General features: G+C 44.0%; 1 protein-coding gene and 1 long non-coding RNA gene across 6 annotated transcripts in view; one reads left to right on the forward strand and one right to left on the reverse strand.

The window, feature by feature from the left end:
* MAP2K5 (mitogen-activated protein kinase kinase 5) overlaps positions 1 to 24,304 on the forward strand; it is a 110,442-nt gene that overhangs the window by 44,079 nt on the left and 42,059 nt on the right. For all 5 annotated transcript variants that reach the window (XM_085234404.1, XM_085234403.1, XM_085234402.1 and 2 more), the window contains exons 12-16: positions 748 to 809; positions 6,210 to 6,258; positions 11,813 to 11,886; positions 12,780 to 12,830; positions 15,681 to 15,752. In XM_085234404.1, the coding sequence (XP_085090530.1) occupies positions 748 to 809; positions 6,210 to 6,258; positions 11,813 to 11,886; positions 12,780 to 12,830; positions 15,681 to 15,752 (308 nt within the window). The remainder of the gene's footprint in view (positions 1 to 747; positions 810 to 6,209; positions 6,259 to 11,812; positions 11,887 to 12,779; positions 12,831 to 15,680; positions 15,753 to 24,304) is intronic.
* LOC146543571 (uncharacterized) lies at positions 11,868 to 16,409 on the reverse strand. Its single transcript, XR_014886001.1, has 3 exons — positions 16,223 to 16,409; positions 14,543 to 14,639; positions 11,868 to 14,201 (listed from the first exon to the last, which is right to left on the reverse strand). It is a non-coding gene; the product is annotated as an uncharacterized LOC146543571 (long non-coding RNA).

The raw sequence follows: 24,304 nt of genomic DNA on the forward strand, positions 1-24,304 counted from the left end.
TCTCCCTTAGCCAAGAATTTGTATTTCATCCCAGAGACGTTGTTAATGCTAGTTTGGTCTTGTATTTACGTGGGAGATGAGGGAAACAGTCTTTCTCAGTTTTGGGGGATGTCTTTAGGACCATGACTTAGATTTCTTGCTTTCTGTGTAACTCTCTGATGCTGATGGATGTTTCTGTGCCAAGTAAGAAATTGTGTCCCATACTGGAGCTTTCTGGCAAAACTTATTTGCTTGCCCAGAAGTTCCTCGTGTTTTAGAATCAGTGCAGATGCAGTTTGGAAGGCTCAGCCCAACTCACTGCTCTGATCATCACACAAAGAAGCTGACTTTAAGTATGGGTTTAAGCTTTGCATTATGCTGGCACCAGGTTTTGGAGGCAGGCAGAATACTTCTGGCTTTGAAATCCACTTTGGCTCGTTACCATGGCTTTGTCAGTTCCTGAGAACCTACGCACAGGTTTTGATTTCTCCAGTTTCAATATTGTGTCTTTTGGCTGGGAGGTTTTCCAAAAGGTGTTTTAGCATTAATGCTATGTACAAAAATAAGTAACGTGGGTGAAAAGAGAAGCAAGTACTGTTTCATGTGATTATTCAAAGTTTAGTAAGGTCAGTTATTTCTGACACACTTATTGTTATATCATTGATGGTGTTTTTATTAATAACCAAGGCATAGAAAGCCCTTGTGGCTTCAAATCTAGGGCAGTATTTTATTTTGTATTACCTAAGCACATTTTGTTTGTCCCTGCAGGGGGTTCTTTGGATGTTTATAGAAAAATTCCAGAGCACGTACTGGGAAGAATAGCAGTAGCTGTAAGTATTTCTTTGTTTATTTTTCTGCCTGGTTTTGGTTGGGCGTGTAACACACCCGGATGTGAGTGCACCCATTCTCCTTGGGAACGCTGAGTTATCTCCTTAACCCCCCTCCTCACTGCCCCCATGTGAAGGGAGGATCCATCCTCTTTGTCACTCCTCCTACCCATGCCTGAGGACGCAGCTCTGAGGGCAGAGGGCTCTGCTGCCTCTGCAGTTCAGATCATAGGCACACACCGATGGAGCCCATTTGCTGCTGTAAAGGTTTTGCTGGGCCAGAGAGGAGTGAAGGGAATCATCCCATTGTGTGACCAATACTCGTGTTGCCGAAGGCTCAGGGAATGTAAGAGGATGTGATAAATCGAGTGGGATGAGAAAAAAACACGTTTTACTGGAGATCTGTGTGGCTGTGCTTCTTGGTATCACCTTTTCTGGGATGGAGCAGCCCTCTTATCCTCCTTTAATTTACCTTTGTGTGCCCGCCTATGCTGTGTGGCTTCCTAAAAAATCAATTCTGCAGTCCTGTCCTCAGCCTCGCGTTGATCCCTCGTTGGCCACTTCTGCAGACTGTCTGTGCCATTTCCATTTGGTCCATCCTCACTCTGCACCAAGTAACACAATGAGGTTTGGTTGAAAACTCTGATTTGGGGTTGAAAAAATGGCACCAGTTCCTGATACCAAGGCGCAATGGTAGAACGTGTTTTCTGTCTTCTTTCTGTCTTGGCAATAAGGCAGCAGGGAGCTGCTCTGGGATCACCCTGCTGTCGTTTTGGGATGAGCAAGGAGCTGCCTGGATCCATCAGCCCCACGTGCCTGTTTGGTAGCAAGGGGCTGATGGTGGGCTCCTTGCACCACCTGCCATTGTGTCTCAGTAGCATCCTGTGACTTTGTGTTGCTAGAAATTCAACAGCTGTGACTGAAAACGCAGATTATGGAACAAAAAAAGAGAGAGGGGAGGAAAAAAAAAAGTGTTTTTTTTTTTTTTAACCAAGGCTGAACAGTGTGTAATTGACCACTGTCTTAGTGGATCTCACAAGGGAGAGATGCTGCTAAACAATTGCTAAATATAAGGAATACTTTGATAACTTAAGCAGTTTAAAGCATAACAAAGTTATTCTATCGTGTGCCATTTAATTAAGTGCTGGGTTTTCACATTCATTATACATCAAGCTGACAATTTAAATCCTTTAATCCAACACAGGCAGCTATTTAGTCTCTGTTCATTGTAATTCACAGCTCTACTTTCTCTTAATTTGTGTGGCCTGCCCAGAGTGATGAACATCCTTCTCTGATGCTGTTTCCTCTAAGTAGCTTCAAATCTGCTCATTATATAGCCTAGCAGCTTCTTATGGAATTTGAATGCTTTTCACCTTTAGTTCAGAGTAAAAACGTTTCATCTTTTCTTCCCCATGGAGCAGTGGATGGTGAGTTGCTCGTGGTATCACATTCCTGATGCCGAGCAGCATGTGTATTATGGTGTAATAATGCTGGGATGGGCCTTCCAGCATTTATTCAAATCCTTTTCCTTATCTCACTTCATACTGTGTAATTAATACATCCACACTAACCTACTTGATCATTTCTTTAATTATTTTTGTCTCCCTCCCATCTCCAGCCCACCCAGCTTGGTGCTCTGCAGATGTCCTCATCCTCTTCTTCACTTTTCTATAGCAGTGGTGCTTCAGCCCCGTCTTTTATGTCTTCAGTAAAGATGTTGTGTGTGTGTGTGTGTACCTACACGTTCAGCTGCAGGGTCATCTCTTTGCAAACCTGGTGGTGCATGGCTCCCTGACACAGGCAGAGAGCTGATGCTTGGCTTTTTTCATAGTGATTTCATTTGCTGCTTTAGCAATCTATACCGTGGCTGCTGTGGTGCAGAGGGTCAGCAAAGAGGTGAACAAAGGAGCAGGTGCTTCCAAAGTGGAGCTCGCCCCTTCCTCCTGCTTCCCAGTAACAGAAGGTGTGCGCTGAGGCTGAACCAGCACTGGCAGCTCCCTCTGCTCTGGTGCTGAATTCTTGCTCAATTGGCATAGTAGACTTGTTGGAAGGAGGCACTGAGAGCTGCTGTTTGCTCCATCATTTATCAGGAGCAGCGGGAACGGCGCCGCTAAGTTGTCACAAATGAGTGCCCTTCATCTTGGTGCCTGACATTTCAGCAGAGCCCAGCAGCCCGGCGCGTGGCTTGTGGCACCTTTTGCCAAGCATAGTGTGTGTGTACCACAATCCCCTCCCCGAACAGGTTGTGAAGATTACCCAGAGCCTAAAGGATTTCTGCTCACATACTGGTGGGAAGGAGAATGTCGAACAAAAGCGAGAGCTTGGTTCTGTGGACAGAATCCGGAGCTTCTGCGTTATTTTTCTTTCAGTCTGTGCATTTTCTTTTTCCTTTCCTTGCACCGTGTACACAGAGTCATTTGTCTTTCATTCTCCTGAGACACACACAGTGCATTAGTCTGTTGGAGCTGCTTAATAATATGTGTGACCTGCACATCTGTTAATTAGAGTACCTTTTTGTTATACTTGTAGAAGTTTCTAAGCTAAGCCATTTCCACAGGAAAGCGATGAGGGGGGGCATGTAGCAGTGCCCCAGCATTCCCCTATCTGATTTGATGGTTTTCTTGCTTCCTTTCTCAGTACATACATTTAATCTCCACGAAAAGCACTGGGCTGACACTCCTGAAAGTAGTTGTCCTGCTCACAGAACCGAGCTGGTCCAGGATGAGATCCGTGTCTGCTCAACGCAGCAAGGCCAGCACCGCGTCCCTGAGCTAAATGCTGAGCCCTATTCAAGGTCGTTCTGCTGTCCTCCCTGATCTGCACAGGCTGAGGCTGAGCAGGACACATCCCTTTTGTGACAGCCCCAACTTCCCTTAGCCAGGGAGCGTTCAGTTCCTTCTTTCTCCCCCATTTCTGTGCAGTGCTGCTGTAAATACTTGCACTGTGCATTGCAGGTGTCTGATAGAGGGCACAAACATGCCATGTAGCATACATGCAGTTGGTACAGCACAGCCTGCTTTCCATTCTTGTTATCTGATTCACACAGCAGAAGTGATCATGTTAATTGTGGTGGACAGTCAGCTTTCAGGCTGAAGCAGCAGGAATTTATTGTCGAGTGCGGTACACTTCTCTCAATTATTATTTTGGGGGGAGAGTGCTGAAGCTGACAACCAGAATGCTGGAAATAATGCAAGGAGAGCCTGGACAGAGGAAGCATTGCTGAAGCTTGGGGTGATGCTCTGTGTTTTCAGAGGCAGGATAGCACAGCAACAGGGGCAGAACAGACCCGGCTCCCCAGGATGCTGGAGAGCAATCTGGCTCCATCACCGACTCCATCCTGGCTGTCTCAGTGAGGCAGTGTCAGCACGCAGGGGAAATCTGTCTTTTCATTCTCCTTATTTGTGCAGAGGGCTGGGAGGGGTTGGTTTTTGTTTTTGTTTTTGTTTTTTTATGGGAAAAGCATATCTTGGGAATCCCAAAGCAATGTGCAGGCTCCTGTTTTTGTGCCGTGTATTTATTTGGGTCTGCCGATGTAAAATCTCTTCTACCTTTGCTTGCCACTTCATGCATTTATTTTCACTTCAATTTCTGAAGCAGTGACATTGTGCACTGTATTTTGAGTGCTAATGTTGATTGAAGTTCTCCCTGAAAGGATGTGCACTTGAACTGTCACGAGAGTGAGTGATTGACAGCGGGTGGAAGTACTTTTTGTGTCAAGGCTTTGTCAACTCATTGTTGTAAAACCCACTTTGCTGAATACCAATAATTCCTGCTGGATGTTCCATCAAAAGATACTCCGCTCCAGCACCATTTTAGCATCACGTTTGATACGCAGAGCCCTTCCTTTGCATGGGCAGCCATAAGTTGGGTGAATAACGGTGCTCTGCACTAGGGCCCGTTTGGGGTTTTTCTGTGTGCGTATTTGCAGCCTCCCTTGAAGGAAGAAAACCCTCTTTTCATTCCTCTGTACAGCATTGAGATGGTCTGAATGTGAGTTTGTTCAGTAGTGTCTTTGTAACTGCTTATTCAGCACATGTTCCATTATAGAGATGTATAATAACTCACAGCTGTTGATTCCCCATCCCCTCCAGAATATTTCCTTTTTTTCTATGAATACATACTTTAAATAATTTTATGATTATTCCAGGGATGTTAAACAGTCTAAACATATGTTTAATAATCAGAGAAGCTTGATGTACTTAAAATCTCTTTCACCTTTGGAGGAAACCTGAAACGTTGCATACCCTTTTTGCGTCGATGCTTTTTTCCTCCTTATGTCAAAAAGCTGTGTGAGTAGAATTCCCCCGTTCTGCTTTTTGAAAGGATAAAGTGAGCAAGGCCACACCGCAGGGCATGCAGAATTGGACTGAGGCCCTTTGTTGCAGGTAATTACCATCTGAGGCCACGAGATAGCCGGAGTGGCGTGAGCGCAGCGCTGAGGAATTGCCATCCAGAGCTTTTTGCCAGAGATCCAGGATCTTTATTTGGCTTGCAGGACGGATTCAGTTTTTGGTTACAGAATGAATTTTAAGACAAGTTTTTAATCCAATAGGAAGGCTGAAAATTTGCTGTGCTCTCTGCTCTCACACTGTATGATATCTGCTGTGCTTCTGCTTGATCACTGTAACAGAAATGATTTCATTTCAACCTGCTTGGACAGCAGAAAGAACGCGGTTGTTTGGTCTGAAAAAACTCCTGCGACTTCACAAATGTCAGAAATGCTTTATTGCTGTGGAGGTGCATGAAGAGGACATCTTGGGAGAATGAATGGAATGTCATTTCATGGATAGAAACTTTGTGGAGAGGGTTTGCTCTGTGGGGGCTGGTTGGCAGAGCAGAGGTGCTGCAGGTAAAAAGCAAAGGCAAGCAGGAATGTGTTGGTTGGGTCTGGTGAGTCCTCAGGGCTGCTGGAAAACGTAAATCTGGGAAACAAAATTGTGTTAAAGTTTGGGAGTTAGTGACGTGACAGAAGTAAAGCCTGCAGAGATGGCACCCTGCAGTGCCCAGCCCATGGCTATGTTCTGCCCACGGAAATACCATGGGTGTTGTTTTAGGAAACATTCTGTAGTACAAATGCACGTGCTACAGATGTCCATTAAAACACATCTCCTGATGCTCCGATGTGGAAATGGAGAAACAGCTTTTCACGTTTCATTCTAACGGCTCCAGTGATGGAAGGGAGGAGAGCAGAGCGCTGTGCTGCTCCTTTCCCTTCAGGGCCCAGTTGTTCTCTGGGGCTGCAGGGTGCAGTGAGGCTCGTGTTTGGTCCAGAGAATGGTAAGGAAAAGAAGATGGTTTCTGTAGTTGAAGAAGAAATGTTCAACATTTGCATTAAACGAGTAAACAATGTGGGAAGTCGGGGAAAAGTCTCTAATATGTGTTGTTACTTTTTCTTGAATTCAGGTCGTGAAAGGCCTTACGTATTTATGGAGTCTGAAGATTTTGCACAGAGGTGAGTAACAGATATTTTCTGTTCTTTGGTAAAACACCCTCCTGTTTTAACAGCACTTTCCACAGAAGCAGCGGACCAAACTAACATCTGATCTGATTGCAGTGGGGTTACACAGAGTGAATCTTATTCATTAGCCTTGCAGATTTGCTGATTGAATATTTTTACCACTATTCTCCTTCATTTTCCTTCATCTTCTCAGTAGCCTAAGGGGAGAAACGAATGTTGTGGAGACTGAAATGCTTGTGGTTACAGACAGGTGCCAAATGGAATTCTCAGAGTCACCAGCGTTCACCAAATGCTTGACTTGTGAAACCAGAAGATAGGTGTTGAGTTTTCTTCTTTTGTGCTTCAGAAATCTTGCGTGGCATCCACCAGTGTTGATGGGGTGTCACACCTCTAAGATTGTCACCTGTTTGTCCTCTGCAGTGGTCATGTATAATTACAGAATCCTGCTTGGGCATTACAAGCCATTTGATGCCTGTTTTGCTCCTGAAGCTAACTTGTATTCTTTTTACAACCAAATTTATTTCTTGCTCTTGATTTTATTTATAAAAATAATATATGGGGCTGAGATGGAGTTGTTTTTTTTTTTTTTCAATGTGTGCTCTAAAAAGAGTGCGAAATGCTGTTTAAAGAACAAAGAAGCCCTTTCTCCCCCACTCATCTCCCCAAATAAAAAAGGAAAAGAGAAACTCATTACATTTATAATGTTTCTAAAATGTCTGAAAGTAACAGCTCCAGCTCCTAATGTCACTAACAATACTGTTTAATTTAACCCATCTGCTCTCTCAGCCCTTGTGCACAGTTGGAGCGTGCAGTAACCGACATCAGTTGTGATTGAAGGAGAAGTGTAAAGCAGGGAGACAAGCAGAACAGTTCAGATTGGGAACCAAATAGGTGAGGAAGACCGTTTCCTCTGGGGGTGTCCAGTTCTGCAGTGCCTGAGAAGAAGTTAATAGGAAACCCTAATTACCACCAGGCATTGAGTTTCTGCCCCACCTCGAAGCTTTGGCTGCTCCTGTATTTAACCTTAGGCTGTCCCTGGATTAAAAGAACAGAAATAACCCAGAGATCGTGGCCAGCTGGGTGCAGGCACAGTTTCTGGTGCTGGTTTAAACATGGGATCTATGAGCCTGCCTGTCACCAAACACTGTGGTTTAACAGCTCCACCTGCTCCAGGCAAGGGGACATCCATTCTAGATGCCACAGCAAATGTCAGAATGAGAAGAACAGAAAAGGGAGCTGGAACATCCGTGGATGGGTATCATGCAAATTGGGCAGCTCAGTCCTTTGCCACACTTTTGCAGCACCTGAAAAGGAAAAGCTGGTTTGAATCTTTTTTTTTTTTTTTTTTTTCCCTTTTGTTTGAATCTTTTTCATTAAGAGCTATGGCCACCTGCTGAGTATGATTTGGAGGAGCATTGTGGTCAAGCAGAAATACTATCACTGTTATGTCTCATTGTTTCTGTTGTAAGTTTAGAGCTTGAGCCTGATTTTTTACTTCTCAAGTTTTCCCTTCTGTGTGTGGCTTTCGTTGCCTTGATAGAGAGCAGCTCTGAGTTTTTAATGAATTATGTATGATCCTCGCTGTGGTCTGAAGAAAAGTGCAGAAATGGCTCTTCCATCACAATTGAGATTTTTCTGGCCTTGGTCTGTTTCTGGGTTCACCGAGGTGAGAACAATATGCAAAATGCATAGAAGTGTCCAAGAGTGTTTATTCAGGGGCCTGTTACAGTGCACACACACACACATACGTGTGCTTTCCTGTCTCACCAGAGAGTCACTGCATGTAATGCAGTGCAAGGGAAGCACCAGTTTGTCATGGTGATCTCCTCCGGCTCTTCACTGGTTCTAACGCATCAGAGGTAAACGGGGGAAAATGGAACTCAGTCTTCCTTGCTGTTATGTATCAGGCAGGCTGGGCAGGATGCTCAAGTGGGGTAACAGGTCCAGAATTCCATGGTGGTGGTAACTGAGGTGCAGGAGCAGTCATTATGAAGAAGCTGTGCAATGCAGTGTGGCAAACGATGGTTTGTGACCAGAGCACGGATTAAAGCGAAGGAAACACAATGAGCCAGTCTTTTATTCCAGATCAGACATCTCAGCAAATATTACAGCTTAACTTCAAAACGTACCTTGCAACTAATGAGGTGATAGCCGTGCATATTAATAAATGCAAAGCTGTAGTCGTAGCCATCGCACCCACATCAAACGTAAACGGGAGATTAACACCTACACTGCTTCTTTGGAAGATGTGAGAATGTCCCAATGATAAGTGTGCTCTTTTCCCCAGAGGATAAGAAGTAGAAATGGAAGGGTAATGAGAAATTAACTTAGATTTAAAACAGAATTAGCAATTAAACAAGTCTAATCACGTACAAAGTCAAAGTTTGTATAAAGACAAACCAAAATCTGTTAAGTTCAAGAATAAGTATAGGCCGCATGCATTTTATCTGGTGTGTTTTTCTCTCACCTTCTTATTAAAAGAGATGTTTGAAATAAGTGTTACCCACTTGTGTTTAATTGTACCAACAGGCATTTGTATGCACGTATGTGGACTGGCAGATATTGCTCTGGTCTTGGGACCGCAGCCTCTGAGTGTGTTGTAGGTGTGTCAGAGTAGATGGAAGTGTGTTCTGGTTTGTGATGCGTGGGGTTGAGCCCACGTTGGTGAGAGCTGATCAGCTTTAGCATCGCATATAATGAAGCACGAGGAAAGGTAGTGGGGCACTTGTGTGTGCATTACAGACCGTGTGCACGCGTGGCTGTACCCATAGCTGCACACTTACACATTGCTTGGGCTTAGTTCAGAAAAATAAAAATCACAGCAAAAAGTGCTGCAGAGGTCATTTGGCAAGAAAATATTGGAAATATTTTCATTCTTTCAGCAGCTTCACTTTGTTCACAGTAATGTTCCGTGAGCTGTCCTCGGCTAAGATGGCTTTTGTATCTGGTCTCCCTTGAACCTGGCATATTGCAGCCTGACGTGAGGAAAACGCTGAAAGTCGAGAGACAGCTTTTAGAAACCTGGGAGATGTTTGTTTTTTTTTTTCCTACAATCATAAATCCGTTTTCCTTTCAATGAACCAAGATGAGTGAAATGTCGGGTGTTGGCAAAGCTGAAGCCCTGACGCGTGTGTTTACTGGTGAGTAAGAGCTTGGAGGTCCCATTTATCTGCAGAGGTGAAACGACTTAGATCACAAAGAGAACTTGTTCACCCTCTATAATGATGCTTCGTAGAAGTCATTTGTATGAAGCAAGCACTGGTAATGGCAGCATAATGACCCCTTTTGGCTCTTGTTTAAATTCTTTCACTTCTAAACAGTAATATTAATCACAAGCAGATGGTGCAGAACATTATTTATGCACATTTGTTTTCCAAAACCAAAAAATATTTAACCCATTAGCTGAAGTGGTTTATGAACATAAAGGCCAATTTACTGATGGGGTGATTATTCTTCCTCCTTCCCTTCAATGTGAGTTACTTTCCAGAGTGACATTTTTGTCTTGGGTTGTCATTTCCTTTTTCTTTTTTCTCAAGGAAACAGACACAACCGTTGGAATTTGTAGCAAACATTTGCTCACGTTCTCCATTTGTAGTGCTACGTAAACTGTGCTGCAAAGACCACCAGGGTTTGTTCTCAGCAGTGCTTGTTTGGCTGCGGATTGCTCTGCGGGTCCCGACCTGCACTGCCTTCCTTCGTCCCTAATGGACTCATTTCCCCATTGCTTTCTTTCTCTTTTAGGATTTTGCCATTGTTGTTTTGGTTTATTTATTTTTAGTGAATGGAAGGATTTTCGGATCAGGCGACGCTTAATGAATGACAGATGGCCATTCAATTAAAATGATATCGACTTACTGTCAGGTGCCACGTGTCGGGAGTGGGGAGGTGGGATCTGCTGATCCCCCATGGCACGAGGTGCTGGCTCTGGGCTCAGTGGTTTCCTCTGGGCAGGCCGTGTTAAGGGAATGAGAAGTGGGAGAACACCCTGCCTCCTTCTCACACCCAGCCGAGCCCTTATAGAAGCAAACCTTCTGCAGGGTCGTGGCATTTCGTGCTCAGAGCATCCTTCTGTCTGCCCAGACCTGTGCTGAGCTGAGAGAGAGGATTGCTGTGCTGTCAGAAAGCGATGCTGTGTCCTTGGGAAGGTCGGGTGGGATGGCTGCACACCTTGCAGTGCTTGGGATGAGCGCAGGGCCCACTGGTGTGCTGTGCCCATCCCATGGCACTCAGCAAAGCAGCTCGGCAGGCACATTGCCTGGAGGTTGCCATAAGCAAATGTGAGAGTCTTCTTGAAGCTTCGGTTAGAAAGAATATTCCTAAAACACTGGTACGTGTGCAGCAGTTTGGGGCCGTGGATTGCTCTGTCGCAGGATTTTGCCTCATCCCCTGCAGCTGGAGGGCAGGTAATTGTCTGCCAAAGACTGGTGCATGGGTGGCAGTCGAAGCAGAGGTCAGCACACCCAAAGCTGTGCATGCTGTCGTGCAGCGGAGGCACCCGGCACTGATTTTTCCTCTTGGCTTTGGGAGGAAATTGCAAAATGTACTACGAGTATTGATACCGAAATTAAACGTGCGGATCCTGTGAAGCTGTATAAAGTGTTATTGAACGCTCCCCCCTCCTAAAGTGTTTTTTTAGCTCAAATATAGGGAAGCGTTTAATCAGCTTGCTAATTGAGGTTATACATTTTTACATTACAGGGACAAATTAAGCGAGCTACTGTGGTACCAGAAGACATCTGCTAAAGAAAGGCAAACTTAATGATAAACCAAATTAGGTTCTTTCCTAGTTGGGTTTCATCCATCTGCACCCAACTAGTGTTCTCTTTTAAAGAAGCAGGGAGATGAGTGGCTGCATTTAACCCATAATGACAGAAGAAGGCAGCGATTAGGCTGAGCTCTCATCTTCCCTTGTGTAAGCCTGGCCATACCATGCATGCTGCTGTTCTCATGGTGTAGCTTGGCTGGGTGCTTAGTGCTTTATTTGCACGTTGGTTTTACAGTGTGCAACAGAACTTCTTGTACATCAGAGGGGGTCAGTGATGGGAGCTCTGCACTTACAGTCTGGTTTTACGGTGCACATCTGTTCCTGCATAGCTCTATGGGATTTTTAGTGTTTGATTTTCTCCCTTGCATCGTCTTCTCCTGCAGCCCCATCCCAGCCCAGGCAGTGGATTGTTCTGATTAATCCTCGTTTAAAACGTAGTGCTTCCACTTGTCCCTATTGAATTTCAGCATATTTTTTTCAGTCGCATTTGTCAGGATTGCTTTGAATTCCAGATCCCATCCTGCAGAGCTCTGGTGGCCTCTTCCCAGCTGGTGTCACCTGCAGCTTCAACAGCACGGATTGCTGCTCTTTGGGGGACAGGTGTAACGTCACCTGTGCTGATGACAGCTACAAACCAGAGGTTGTAATTGAAACATACCTTTGAAATGTTTTCTATTAAAATCTATCACGCCGGTGATGGTCACCCCAACTCTTGTATTAGAATCACAACCATCTCTGGACGCCTCCAGGATAACTCAGATGACCTCTGGTTTTGTTTGGCAGATGTGAAGCCGTCCAATATGCTGGTGAACACACGAGGGCAGGTGAAGCTGTGTGACTTCGGGGTGAGCACCCAGGTAATCCATTGCACGTCTCATGCTGCAGTCACCTGGCTGCCGGGCGGGCAGCCCCCCTCTGCTGGGAGCCAGCCATTCAGCTCGAATCTCCGGGCGACTTTTCTCCATCTGAATATGATTGTTCATTGTTTAATGACAGTAAAAACTGCTGATATTGTAATTACTACTTACGAATAGCAAACTTCATTGATATGCAGCTTTGATATGAAAGCTTTTTGGCCAGACAAAAGGGAGGGCAGAACGAGAGATGTGTCTGGGGAGCCCAACTGGCCCACAATAAAAATTAATATTGGGAGTAACAATAGTGGTGGGCTTTTACAATGTGCAGCACAAATTTTAATTAATTTCCATTTTGGGCCTCCCTGGAGGACTTCTCTGCTAGTGACCCACGAGCTTGCCGTGCTGGTGATTTGAATTTCAGCACCTTTACTCTCAGCCAAGCGCCGGGACCAAAGAGAAGGTCAGCCCGGTATGATAAGTTGTCAGGGTCTGTTGTCCCTTCGAGCGTATTTAGTGCTGGTTGCATTCAAGTGATGAATGTGGCTTTATGCACATCTTGAGCCAGCTGACTGAAAAACGAGCGCCTTCAATCCTACGTCAAATTGACTTTTTATATCAGACTGGTGTGGGGTACTAAAGCGATAAGCATCCTGTTTAACAGAACGGTTTAAGGTTATCTGCCATAAACGGTAATGCGGCACTTGTTTAAATGGGAGCTCCAAACAAAAGAGAGATTTAATCATTTTTAATGCCTTTGCGGATAAATTTGTTCCCTTTTACATAATTTTTAGTTGATTTATAGGAATGATGATTGTAGGTTAAATGAGGAATAATTGCCCATTTTATTTCCGCATTATCTTTATATTGTTCTAACAGACTGTTTTGTCTGATAGCTGGTGAATTCTATAGCCAAGACGTATGTCGGAACAAATGCTTACATGGCGGTAAGTGGATTTATGTAGGAATAACATGTAAATACAAGTATTTGTTCACAGTCCTGTTCTACGTGGTGAGGATATATTCTAAATTGGCTCTCAGACCTCCTCTCCCCTGCCCTTGCTGTGATGGTGTGTCACAGAACATCTCTACGCTCACGTGGCAGCTCAGTGACAACGGCAGGCTTTGCTGATATGGAGAATAGCATCAGAAGAGCATTCTGCTCTGCGTGTGCCTTCTGGTTGTCTTTCGTGCACCGCAACAGCTGGGAACAAAGAGGAGAGCCAGTCCAACACTGAAAAATAAATAGATGCAGCTTTCCCTCGGGAGCCCATGGGTCCTTGCAGAGCACTGATGGCGTTACTGTGCAGAGAATGGGGCCCGCTGTGCTGAGCATTCAGATATGAGTCAGTCCCATGGGCGTTCTGATACCTGCACATCTGTGTGGGTGTTTCCCATGGGAAACTGCCATGTGCAAATTTGAAGTTTGCATACCTGGGCTGATAATACCAGGCCACTGCCCCGCGTGTTGGGTGGTGTTCTACCATGTGTCAGGAGACATCAGGGCCTTTCGCTGCTCTATAAGCATTTCAGTCCAGGGAATGCTCACTGCACAGACATCAGCGTTTGCTTTCTGTTCATCAGCGCTCTTTGTTTAATGAATGTGAGGACTTAAATGCTTCAGTTTAGGATTGCAGTAATTGTTGTCTTTTATTTTTGGTCATTACAATTTCTTATTTGCCAACTACTTCTGTCATGGTATCAGTGGGGGGAAAAAAATCAGCCTTCAGCTTGTTTAACAGCAAGCAAACAAAAAAGCCCACAGCACCAAAGTGCAGGCAGCTGTACAGAATGGTTGATTCTTGTTTTTCAAACCTCGGAAAAGTGGAGAGAGAAATCCATGACCTTTCATCGCTTTCAGGTATTTTTCCTTACTTTCTTGTAAGGAGAAAGCAGCTCTGGGTGCCCATTTATTTGCTAAGTGCTTTTCTAGTCAAGGTGTAGTCATTATGTGGCTTGTGAAACACTCGTGCCACCATCCTAGAAGGACTTGGGTTGTCCTTTGTCACCGGAATATTACGTGCATCAAAATTGTTTAAAATAAAGAATCTGGTCGTATACATTGCAGTGAGCCTGCTGGTGTCCGTGCCTCTGTTCCCTAAAACAGCTGCACCACTGTGATTCAGACAAGCCAACAGCATCAAAGTAATAACTTCTCCAACTCGGCTCTTGCTTTTAGAGTGGTCTTCAGCAGATCTAATAATTAAACTGTATTATGCTTTCGCTGTACTAATCCAGATTACTGTTCTCTTTCCCAGGTGTACGTTGAATAGGTTACATTTTTTCTTCTTCTTTCTGGATGACTGTGATGCATTGTTCTATTGATTGAGAAAGAAGTTTAAGCTCAAATGTATTTGATCTGACTGCCCACATTAAAGCTGTTTTGCTAATGAAATTTTTGTCATCAAATTAACAGTGTGCTCATCAGGAGCGAATTTGAAACGATAACAAATTAAACTATGTTTAAAATAAAAATGCATTTTCTGAAAAAAAAAATTATTATTATTATTATTATTATTATTATATCTCCTACTATGTACAGGGGAAAAAAAAAACAACAAACTTTTTAGGTGAAAAAGGTAACCAGAGGTAGAAATCTTTAGAATAAAGGTCTCTGAGCTGTGTATCATGAGGGTGAGCTGTGCATTGCACGCCTTACTTTTTCCATGTGTCATTCTTGTTTCTGTCTTCTGCTCCAGACTTTTGGAAGAGAAATTCATGTCACTAAACTCTTTATATTTGCTCACTGTGATGTCCTTTAATGGAAAAAAAAAAAAGATAAAATTAAATAAAATTCTTCCCCTCAGAAAAAGAAACAAGCAAACCAAAAAATTAATTAAAACCACCAAAAACAAACAAAAAGACAATTTTTGGTGGCTCATTCAAAAACCTTTTGTTGTAGTTTCTCTTTATTTTCAGATGGTGGCAGTTTTGGAAGGCTCCCCTTGAAGGCAGCGTGGGCAATGCTGTTTTTTACTTAATGTTCACATTGCAGTAAAAGCTCTTGACCTGGGATTAGTGGTGCAGAGCAAACATCAGAAAACGCATTGGACTGGCACTAATTTGGGAGTTGGTTTTCTAAAAAAGGTCTCTGGATTATTGAGGACTAAAAATACAGCCGGTGCTTTGTAGATGGTAGAGCTAGACAGGTGCATTAGCAGCACAGTGGGGAGAGAAGTCTCACGGAGCCTTTTATTGTTACATTTCCTGCTGCACTTGACCTTGGAAATGCTGAAATTGTGGCTTTCAAGTAAAAACTAGCAGTTACATCTTGCAGCCTTCTATTTCGTGAAGCATTAAATTTGTTATTAATAGCTTTGAGCGAAGGCTTTCTTTTTTTTCCACGGATCAAAAATGAAATTAGTTAAATATCTATAAAATGAAATGTCTGCCACGTGACTTCATTTATTACTTTGACTTCAATAACTTTGCCTCTTAAGCCATACTTACTGCCCAACCCAGCCTGAGGAGTCTGTTTTCCTGCTGTAAGCCTACCTCACTGCCGCGTCCAGGCTCACAGATAGGTGTGTACCACTGATGGACTCTTACAACTTGGCCTCCAATGGCTTTTTGCTGACTAAAACAGCCCAAGCACAAATGCCAAGGCCAACCCTACAAGGTGCGTAGCAGCGCACGGCCACGAGCCTGAGTCTGACCGAGCCCTTTGCTCTTGCAGAATCAAGGTAATAACAAACTTTAAGATCCTTGGCATTTCATCAGGTGGTTTGTGTGCCCTTTTGTGGAAGGACCCTTGTTTGTCTGCTGGGCTCATGATATTCCTTTCCATCTCTTTGCAGCCAGAACGGATTTCAGGAGAGCAGTACGGGATTCATTCGGACGTTTGGAGTTTAGGGATTTCCTTCATGGAGGTATGTAAATGTCTGTCATTTACTCGTGCACTTTGGGAGAATCAAAGGAAAATTAATATCAAACTGTTTTAATATGGTCTTTGCATGCTCTTCTATGTACGCATGCTTTTAACTCTTGCTTAGATGCCTGTCTGTATTTAGAATGGATTTGTTCTTACCAAGTTCAGTAAGGTGGAGAGAGCCTCTGCAAATGTGCAACATGGAGCCCTCCACCAAATCTCCATTTGAGAGTGGAAAATAGGCCCAGTACAAGGGGCCTTTCAGCCAAGAATGACACTATTTCTGTATCTCAGCTTCATCAGGCAGGATAGAGAGGCCCACCGTTAGGGTTCAAATAGGGCTGTGCAGATTCAGGCTTTGAGCTGTTTGATGCCCATGCAAAATGTTTAATCTGTAAAGCATTAAAGCATTCACGAGTGCTTTTGGAAGGATTTCTTACAAAGATAGTTTTAGAGTGGAAAAGGTCTTACCAAAATGAAGCGTTGGGATGATGGCTGTCACTGGCTGCTGCTTGCACAGATCCTTCTGTTTGCTCCTTCCCAACAAGCAGCTCTTTCCAACCACTGATGGCTTGTGTGGTCTCTTGTACAGCCTGACAAAAGTGTGCTCTGCAGTTACTGAGAAACACAGCTGCCATTTCCTTTTGTTAAGTGTAGTGAATGCTTGTGCAGTGAAGTGCAGTGGATGTTTGTAGCAGAAGATGGGATTGGGGTGGAGTTGTGTTGGTGCTGACCCCTGGCATCCAGACAAACAGCATTCCTTACAGCCCAGAAGTTCTCGATGGCTATTGTCATGTTTTCAAACAATACGTTCCTTGCCGCTTGGTTTAACCAAAATGAAAATATTTAATGCTGAATCATTGCATTCAGGTCTTGTAAATCTTCCGAGTCTGATTGAAGTTAACTCTGAATATAGGATAATGACATACTTGAAAGTGTCACAGGGGATGCGGCGCTGTTAATTTGTTTTACTGCAGATTTCAATGGACTGTGATACTGGAGAGTCCTCACAATTTTGGAGAGCTGCAGAACATACTCACGCTGTCTGTAAATGAATCTGTGCAACAAAGGGCTGAAATGAGATTGTATTACATTAATACTTGACTGTGGTGTTCATTTTGAGTCACAGTGGAATAGTGATATAAATGCACGGGTGACGTGCAGCAGGTTTTACTGGTTCCTTTGCTGAGCGTATTGCTGAATGTATTTCTGTGTGCAGCAGCAATCCAATGGTCCTCCACAAAGACCAAGACTTTGGAGCTTAGTTAGGGATTATTATTGAGCAATCTTAATGGTCATGAGATTGATTTAAAGGATGAATTTCACAGCAACTTATGCAGCATTAGGGAAACGCATTGCATTTACATTTTTCTCCTCTTTCAAACCTTCTCAACTTCTTTTTTTTTTTTTTTTCCCCTCTCTCACTTTCCCTGGATGTGTCCTGAACCAGATGTACCAAACAATTTGGTTCTGTGTGCTTTGTTAATTGGTATGTCATCTGATCCTCCGAGACCTCTCTTCAGCGCCATCGCTCTTGTACTGAAGTGGTTTGAGTGATGTGTTAAATGATGAAAGCAAGGACAGCGGCTCAGAAAAATGTCTCAAAAAAGGTGAAGAAGATGCTCCAAGAGCCACACAAGGTCACTGTCATTAAAGTAGCACTGTATTGACATGGGGATTGGCAGTGCAGACGCTTGGGCTCTTGTTGATGGAGCTGTTAAAATGGGAAGCTAGCATTTGCTGTAGGATTATAAAATCATCTCTGCTTTGTAGTGTGGTACTCCAATCCCTACAGCTTCAAGTTAATGCAGTTAGAGCACATTAATTGGGATGAAATGACATGTGGAACCAAGACAGCAAGGTTGTGAATTTGCTTTGTTTTGTTTTGCTTTTAAAACATATGATAGTATAAAATAGCAGTGACCTAAATCTGCTTATTTTCTTTAATCATCTTCTGAGCCTTGAAATGCCTTGAATTTCTTTGCTGCAATGCTATCTGTAATGAGAAACCAAACTGTTACTTCTGAAGGTTCAGAAAACTCAGGAGCAGAGAAGTAGGATGTGGGTAGGACCGAAGTTTTGGGAGGCAGTGAGCATCTGTGTTCCTTTAGAAGTAAAAGATGTCCAAATGTGTGCAGCTTTTCATTGTCACTTTGCATTTCTTTCTTCAGGACTGTTTTAAAGAGAATTAAATTTAATACCTGATCCGTGGACCTGTTCAAAAATGCTTCATCACCAACAGTTTGTGCGTTCCCGTGAGGTTTTTAGATTAGTTTTACTTAAGTGTTCTGGGATTGACAAAGCAAGTTCAATTTAAGCCAGTGACACTGCTGTCACTGCACTGAGGACTGCGTCAGCATTTTCATTATAAAAAGCTGTGTTTCAGAGGGTTTATAACTCAGCCATAAAATACACTCCAGGCTGAACCTGAGTGTTGTTTTTGTTCTGTGACTGATTCAGCCTCCTTCCAAAAAAGTTGCCCTGCTCGGGAGGATGGATGAGGTTGCTTCATTTTTCTTGTATTACCCTAATCCTGCCTTACATGGCTGCTACCCGGTGAATCCTTTTTCTTTTAGCAAGCCTTCTTGCCTTCCATTGCCTGTGTGTGAAGGCAGAGTTGGTGAGGAGGGCTTGGCTGGACCCTGGGCACAGAGGATCGGTCTCCTACAGAGCAGTGTGAGATACAGTGGTAGAAAGGAATCTGGGGGAGAGAGTGGGGTTGTGATCCAAGCTGTTTGTTGAGGCAAAGTGTAGTGACTTGCATGTCTTTGTCAGGTGATCTAGGGCTCCTTTCCACTACAAATACAGCCAGAATTTTATTTAAATGCAGGAAATAAGTGGTTTGCTTGTGGCACAGATCAAGCAGTTTTTGGAAGCAGAACACAAACCCATGTGTTTGAGTGACAGTGCCTTGTAAGAGCTTTCAGGGACTGCTGGTTATTTGTGACATTTGTGTTAATGTGCTGTTTTAAGCAATATTTCAAGCAGTCATATTACAGATTTATGGCATCTCAGCATTCCCTTAGGTAGGCACACTGACACATACCCAGCAAGCATGCATCATGTTGTTCAGGTACACGTGTAGCTTTGGAGTGGGGAAGGCACTGTTTGCCTACAACACCAACAGACTCCTGGAGCCTGCAGCACACTTGGGCTGGGAGCACAGGTGGAGGTGCAAGAGGAGCACACGGTCCATGAGGACACAGATTGGGGAACGTGTTTGAAGAGGGTGCTAGAAGGGAAGCAGCTCTGCTTTGCGATGGTTCTCTTAAAGCACTTCAATCTTCAAGATGTTTGACTGCAGGAAATTGGTATAAGGATGCATCTGTAAGTAATCTGGTCAAGGAGCAGAGGTTTCAGAGGGATTGTTCCTGAAGAGTCTGAGATGAGTGATCAGCCACATGTCATCAGCACGGAGCTGATGGTGGTGAAGGATCACGATTGAGAGCTGATGGTGAGCAGGAAGTCCTGCAGACCGTGATTTGGTCTTCTGCAAGATTTCCCTTATGAACAGACATTACTCTGCAGCATTTTGAATGTGCACAGTGGAGTGTTTCTGATTTACACAGATAAATCCTTACACACGTCATTCAGCTGTGCAGGATGATGCAATTCAGAAACTTGCTCCTAGGAGAAAGCTGGCCTAGGTTTTCTGGGGTGGGTTTTTTTTGCTGCTTCCCCCCGCAGAGCTGTGTTGAGCCTTTCTCCAAGCAGTGGCCTTTAGCTCAGTTTCCACGCCTGCCGACTTCATGCGGCCATTGGGAAGAAGGAAGGCAGTGTCCAGCCACATCACCGTTTTTGTGGCAGCGGAATGAGAAGTAGAAGGTAGCAGTGCCCGAGGGCTGGGTCATGAATTAATAATTGCTCTGTGGTGGAGGAGGCCCGTCAGAATAGCTGAAAACGGGGAAGTTGCCTTGCAGAGCGCTATCAATCACTCAGTGACCATAACTTCCAGTAATTAGTGTATTTTATGGGCCTTTGCTTCAGTGACTCGGAAGCACATATGCTCCACTCACAGCTAAACTTAGCCCAGTAATATTCCAGGATGATTTATCCGCTTGCTGCACTGGGATGTAACCCTATATTAGGTGAAGATTGTGAACTAAGCTGCAATAAAGTGTAAGTTTAGGTACAGTTTGCGTGGGTTGAGACCTCCATGTATCATGTTTCCCTGCAATTGCTCTTAGGCCACTGCGGGCAGTGTGTGCAGCAGCGAAATAAATCACGTGGAGTGAGTGGATGGATGGAGAGCATCACAGAACCGTCGGAGTTGGAAGGGTCCCCGAAAGGCCATCGGGTCCCACTCCCCTGCAGTGAGTGGGGACACCCACAGCTCCTCCAGGTGCTCAGAGCCCATCCAGCCTGACCTTGGCTGTCTGCAGGGATGGGGCACCAGCGCCTCTCTGGGCAGCCTGTGCAGAGCATCACCACCCTCAGTGCAGAAGCTTCTTCCTTACATCTGCTCTGGATCCCCCCTCTTTTAGTTGGAGCCCGTTTCCCCTTTCAGAGGCTGTGTTTGCTCCTCTCCCTTTGGCAGCACCTTTGAAGCGCCGCCGGTGAAAGCCCGCTCATCCGCAGGGCCGTGGAGGGGAAATGTGCCATTTAATCATGATTGCACGCAGCCTTCGGTACGCGGCGCATTTACTATGGCTCATATTTAAAAGAAGTCAAAGTGAAACTAATTATCTTTAATTAAGGTGAATTAGGCTTTGATTTTTAATATATTTTATGTAGAGAGATCCTCGAAACTCATCTGCTCACGCCAAGGAACGTCCCAAAGGTTATTAGGGCGTATTTCTGGTGGGCCTGGCGGTGTCAGTAATAACCTCCTTTCTCATGGTTCCCGACACGAACAAATATGTCACTTCATCAGTCTCTGTTACCACACTTATGCCCCTCCGCGGGGGTCGCAGATTCCACAAGTTATCAGCTAATGGCGTTATACATTAAAAATTGAAGCTTTCCTCACTCCGAGGCCTTTCAAGGCTTTGTTCTTAAGCCCCAGACACTTTGGAGTGCAGCTGCAAACTATAGGCAGAAGATTAAATTAATTTGTAACTCTTTTTTTTTCTCGTCCTGCATTGCTAAATCCCGCACATTTAATTGAAACCCTACTTCAAGATGCTTTGTGTTTCTGTTCATCTTTGTTGTCAGTTTAACCTCAGAAGCACTTTAACGCTGGTAAATTGCTGTTATATCCTTTTGGATTTTCTCTTTTTTTTTTTTTTTTTCTTTAAACTGAGCAATAAGAGGATGGTAAAATTGATATTAGAAGGCAAGAAAAATCTTGGAGCAGTTTTTGAGGTATTTAATATTTATTAAGGTCCGTACCCTGCAGAGTTTCAGGTGATTTTAAGCCGTCTATCTAGGAATGGATAAATTGGTCTTGGAAGGAAATTTCACCCAGGGAATTTGATGTTATCCAGTAGTTAAGTCTGATTTTAAAGTTTCCCATGTCTGAAGGTTCCGAAGTGATGGCGGCTTCTCCATAAAACGAGGGTTTAACTGCGGTGCACAATCTAAATGCAAAATCCTCAGATGGAAATTTAATTGTGCAAAATGTGCACGAGGTAATTAAGAACAAATTTTAGAACATTTCAGACCATAAAGTCCTCCTTCAGCTGGATCACGAGCGATATTGTGAGTGCTTATTTTCAATTTGCAGTTATGCTGAGAAACATGGAATGTGTCTAAATTAAGAATGAAAGCATCCCGTGCTTTTCAGTGTCACTGTAAATTAAAAAACAACTCGCACAGCACAGTAGATACTGATCTAAGTGGGAGACTTTATTGCCCAAGTGCCCTGAAGATATGTTGTGGGTTTCCTTCCCTCAGTCCCTCTCTGAGCAGGACAAGGACTGCTGCTGCTGCAATTCTTATTAAGTGTGCAGGAAAGCAACGTGGGGAAAATGGTTTGTTAGCAAGGATTTCTGCATCTCCAGTTTCAGTTCCAGAATGGTTAATTATGTTTTTCCAACAAGTCGTTTTGATTTTTGTCTTCACTTATCTGCACGTTAAGTGTATGTTTTTAATCGCGAACAGGTTGAGCCTGGTTGGAGTTGTTTTCCAGCTCTTCTTACAGCTGCTCAGCACAAAGGCTTCAGGCACCTCCCTCTACCAGAACTGCCCTCACCCTGATGCTGGCTGCCCTGACCCTACCAAACACTGGCTGCCTCGTGGTTTTTGCTTTTCTTTCTATCTTCTTAACGCATTTTGACCCAACCTGACCAACTGTACCCCTGCATTTTATTGGCTCATTTTGGAGTGTTTATGTCTCGTCGTATCAGTTGCTGTTTTAAACCCCGATGGTGCTCCCTGTGCATCCCTCTGCACCTCTCCGAGTCTCAGCAAATGCTCCTATCAGAGACTGCATAGCAGAAATCATTTTTTAGGACGCAACTTCACTGATCCCCATGAAGATGAGCGTTTGGAGTGCTCTGATTCTGATGGGCTACTTTATGTCTATGCAAGTAATAGTCAAAAGGAAAAAAATGCGCAGGCATGCGGTTGCTCTGAAATGAAATAGTGAAGGGAAATGTTACTCTGACATCTTTCTTGCTGGTATGGTTTGATTCCCGTGTATATTTCTGTACCACGCTGGCAGTGCAATTCACTGTGCCTTTTTAAAATGAGGTTTTTTACAGTCCTTGTGCAGTGTGAAGGGGCCCACGGGGAAATGAGAAGCAGCACCTCGGAGTCTGAGCATTCCCTTCTCTCTTCTGTAATACCCAGAGCCACATAAGGCAGCAGTCGGTTCCTGTCCCTCACTGCAGAAAACTGAAATGTTATATTCTGGCTACAATGCCTTAAAAACAAAATTAGAAGTTCCCAAGTTGCCTCATGTGAATGCAGAGAAGTTTTTGACGCTGTTTTAACTTCGTAGTTTACGTTTTCTGCGTTCTGCTTTAAGCTGAGTTGCACATGTTTAAATGCCTTCCTGGAGTCAGGATGATGGAGGGTACAGAAATCCCTTTAGCAAAGCTCTAATCTGTTTGTTTTGGGGTTTGTTCTTTCTTTGCTTTTACTGTGACACTATTTATAAATCTAAATCTGCGTACAGAGGTCATTGGTTGGCTGAACTTAAACCATTTTACTTAGTAAATTTAATTAAGAAAATACAGTGCAACTCATAAGCAAATGAGTTTTTCCTAGTTTTAAACCAAACCACCCTCTTGAGTGCTGATTGCCTTGCTCGACCCCTGGTGATATAGAAACAGGCAAAATTAAAAAGGACATTAAAGCTTCATTAAATCTGAAACACATTTAGTACAGTGACATATCTGCAGGCTATTTCAGGGAAGATTACATACTCTTTGGTAAGTTTCTTAATTTATAATACCTTGACAATCTTGCAGGAGGGAAACAACTCTGACTGGATGAGCTGAGTGATGGTTCTGGGAATGCAGAACTGCTGCTCAACCCATCTGGGGCTGCTTTGCTCTGCAGTTCTCAGGGAGCAGCTTCACCAAGCAGTCTGTCTTTGTTAACAGCCCCCAAAGAACTCGTGCCCAATGCATTTTGGATTCTTGGGGGCTCATTTGTACGCTGCATACCTCAGTCTGGCAGAGAACTGCTCTTTCCTCAGTTGTTCAGTGACTTTTGGAGTCATGTAGGCAAAGCCCTACTGTAACATGTGGTGGTCAGGGAAAGGAATCATCCCTGAGGGCAGGAATGCTCAGTCTGAAGCCAGCACTGAGGTAGTGGTAGGTTTTCTGCTTGAAGAAGGTCTGCAGAATGATACCTTATGTATAGAGCCGTAATTATGTTGTTCTTATTTATACTGTGGGATAAATATGATGTGCCTGCAAATCTGTAGCTGTTGTCGTGACTGTTCTTAAGTCAGTAGTCGTTGGGAAAATTAAGTTTTCTTCTGGTTTCGTTTGTTGTAAAGTGTTTATTTGGCATTGATGGGTTTATTGTTAGGCATAGGGTATTGCAGCAGCAGTGCTCTGTAGGATCTTGGGCAGCTTCCTGTAAGTTGAGGATGGGCCTCCCAGGAGATGAGAAAACGGAAGAGGGAACAGTTCTGTATGTGTTAGTGGCTTCTGATCCTTAAGACGGAGCATGACAGAAAACATAGGGCCTGCCTTTATCCATTTAGCATTGTATTTCAAAGCCTGACGTCAGAAAGTGACTGGCTGAGCTGGGAGAAGTGGAGAACCAGACAGCAGTGACAAAAGGGGAGCATCGAGTCTGCTCAGCTTGCATTTGTTTGCTGGAAGGGTGAATTTCCTACAAGGAGGAGCCCTGAGCTGCACAAAAGAGTTGTTTCCTTTCTTTGGGTCTCTGTTGCGTGCCTCTTAAACACTTCAGGTACCTACCCTGCTCTTGTCATGTCTTTCCTCTGAGGATCTGGATGAAGTTTACTGAATTCTTAAGACTTACAGCCAAATGTCCCATACAACATAGGCTTGGGTGGCTACTGGCATGGCAGAAATGGCATCATCTCCACTGATGCCTGCTTGCTTCCTCTCTGCTGCCAGCTTCTCCTTATCGCCATCTCATCTCTCTGTACCTCACCAGGTGAGACTGAGTGATGTCTGCTGCTCTTTG

Source organism: Meleagris gallopavo, chromosome 12 (genome assembly GCF_905368555.1).
Source record: "Meleagris gallopavo chromosome 12, MGAL_WU_HG_1.1, whole genome shotgun sequence".
In the NCBI taxonomy this organism is placed as follows: Eukaryota; Metazoa; Chordata; class Aves; order Galliformes; family Phasianidae; genus Meleagris; species Meleagris gallopavo.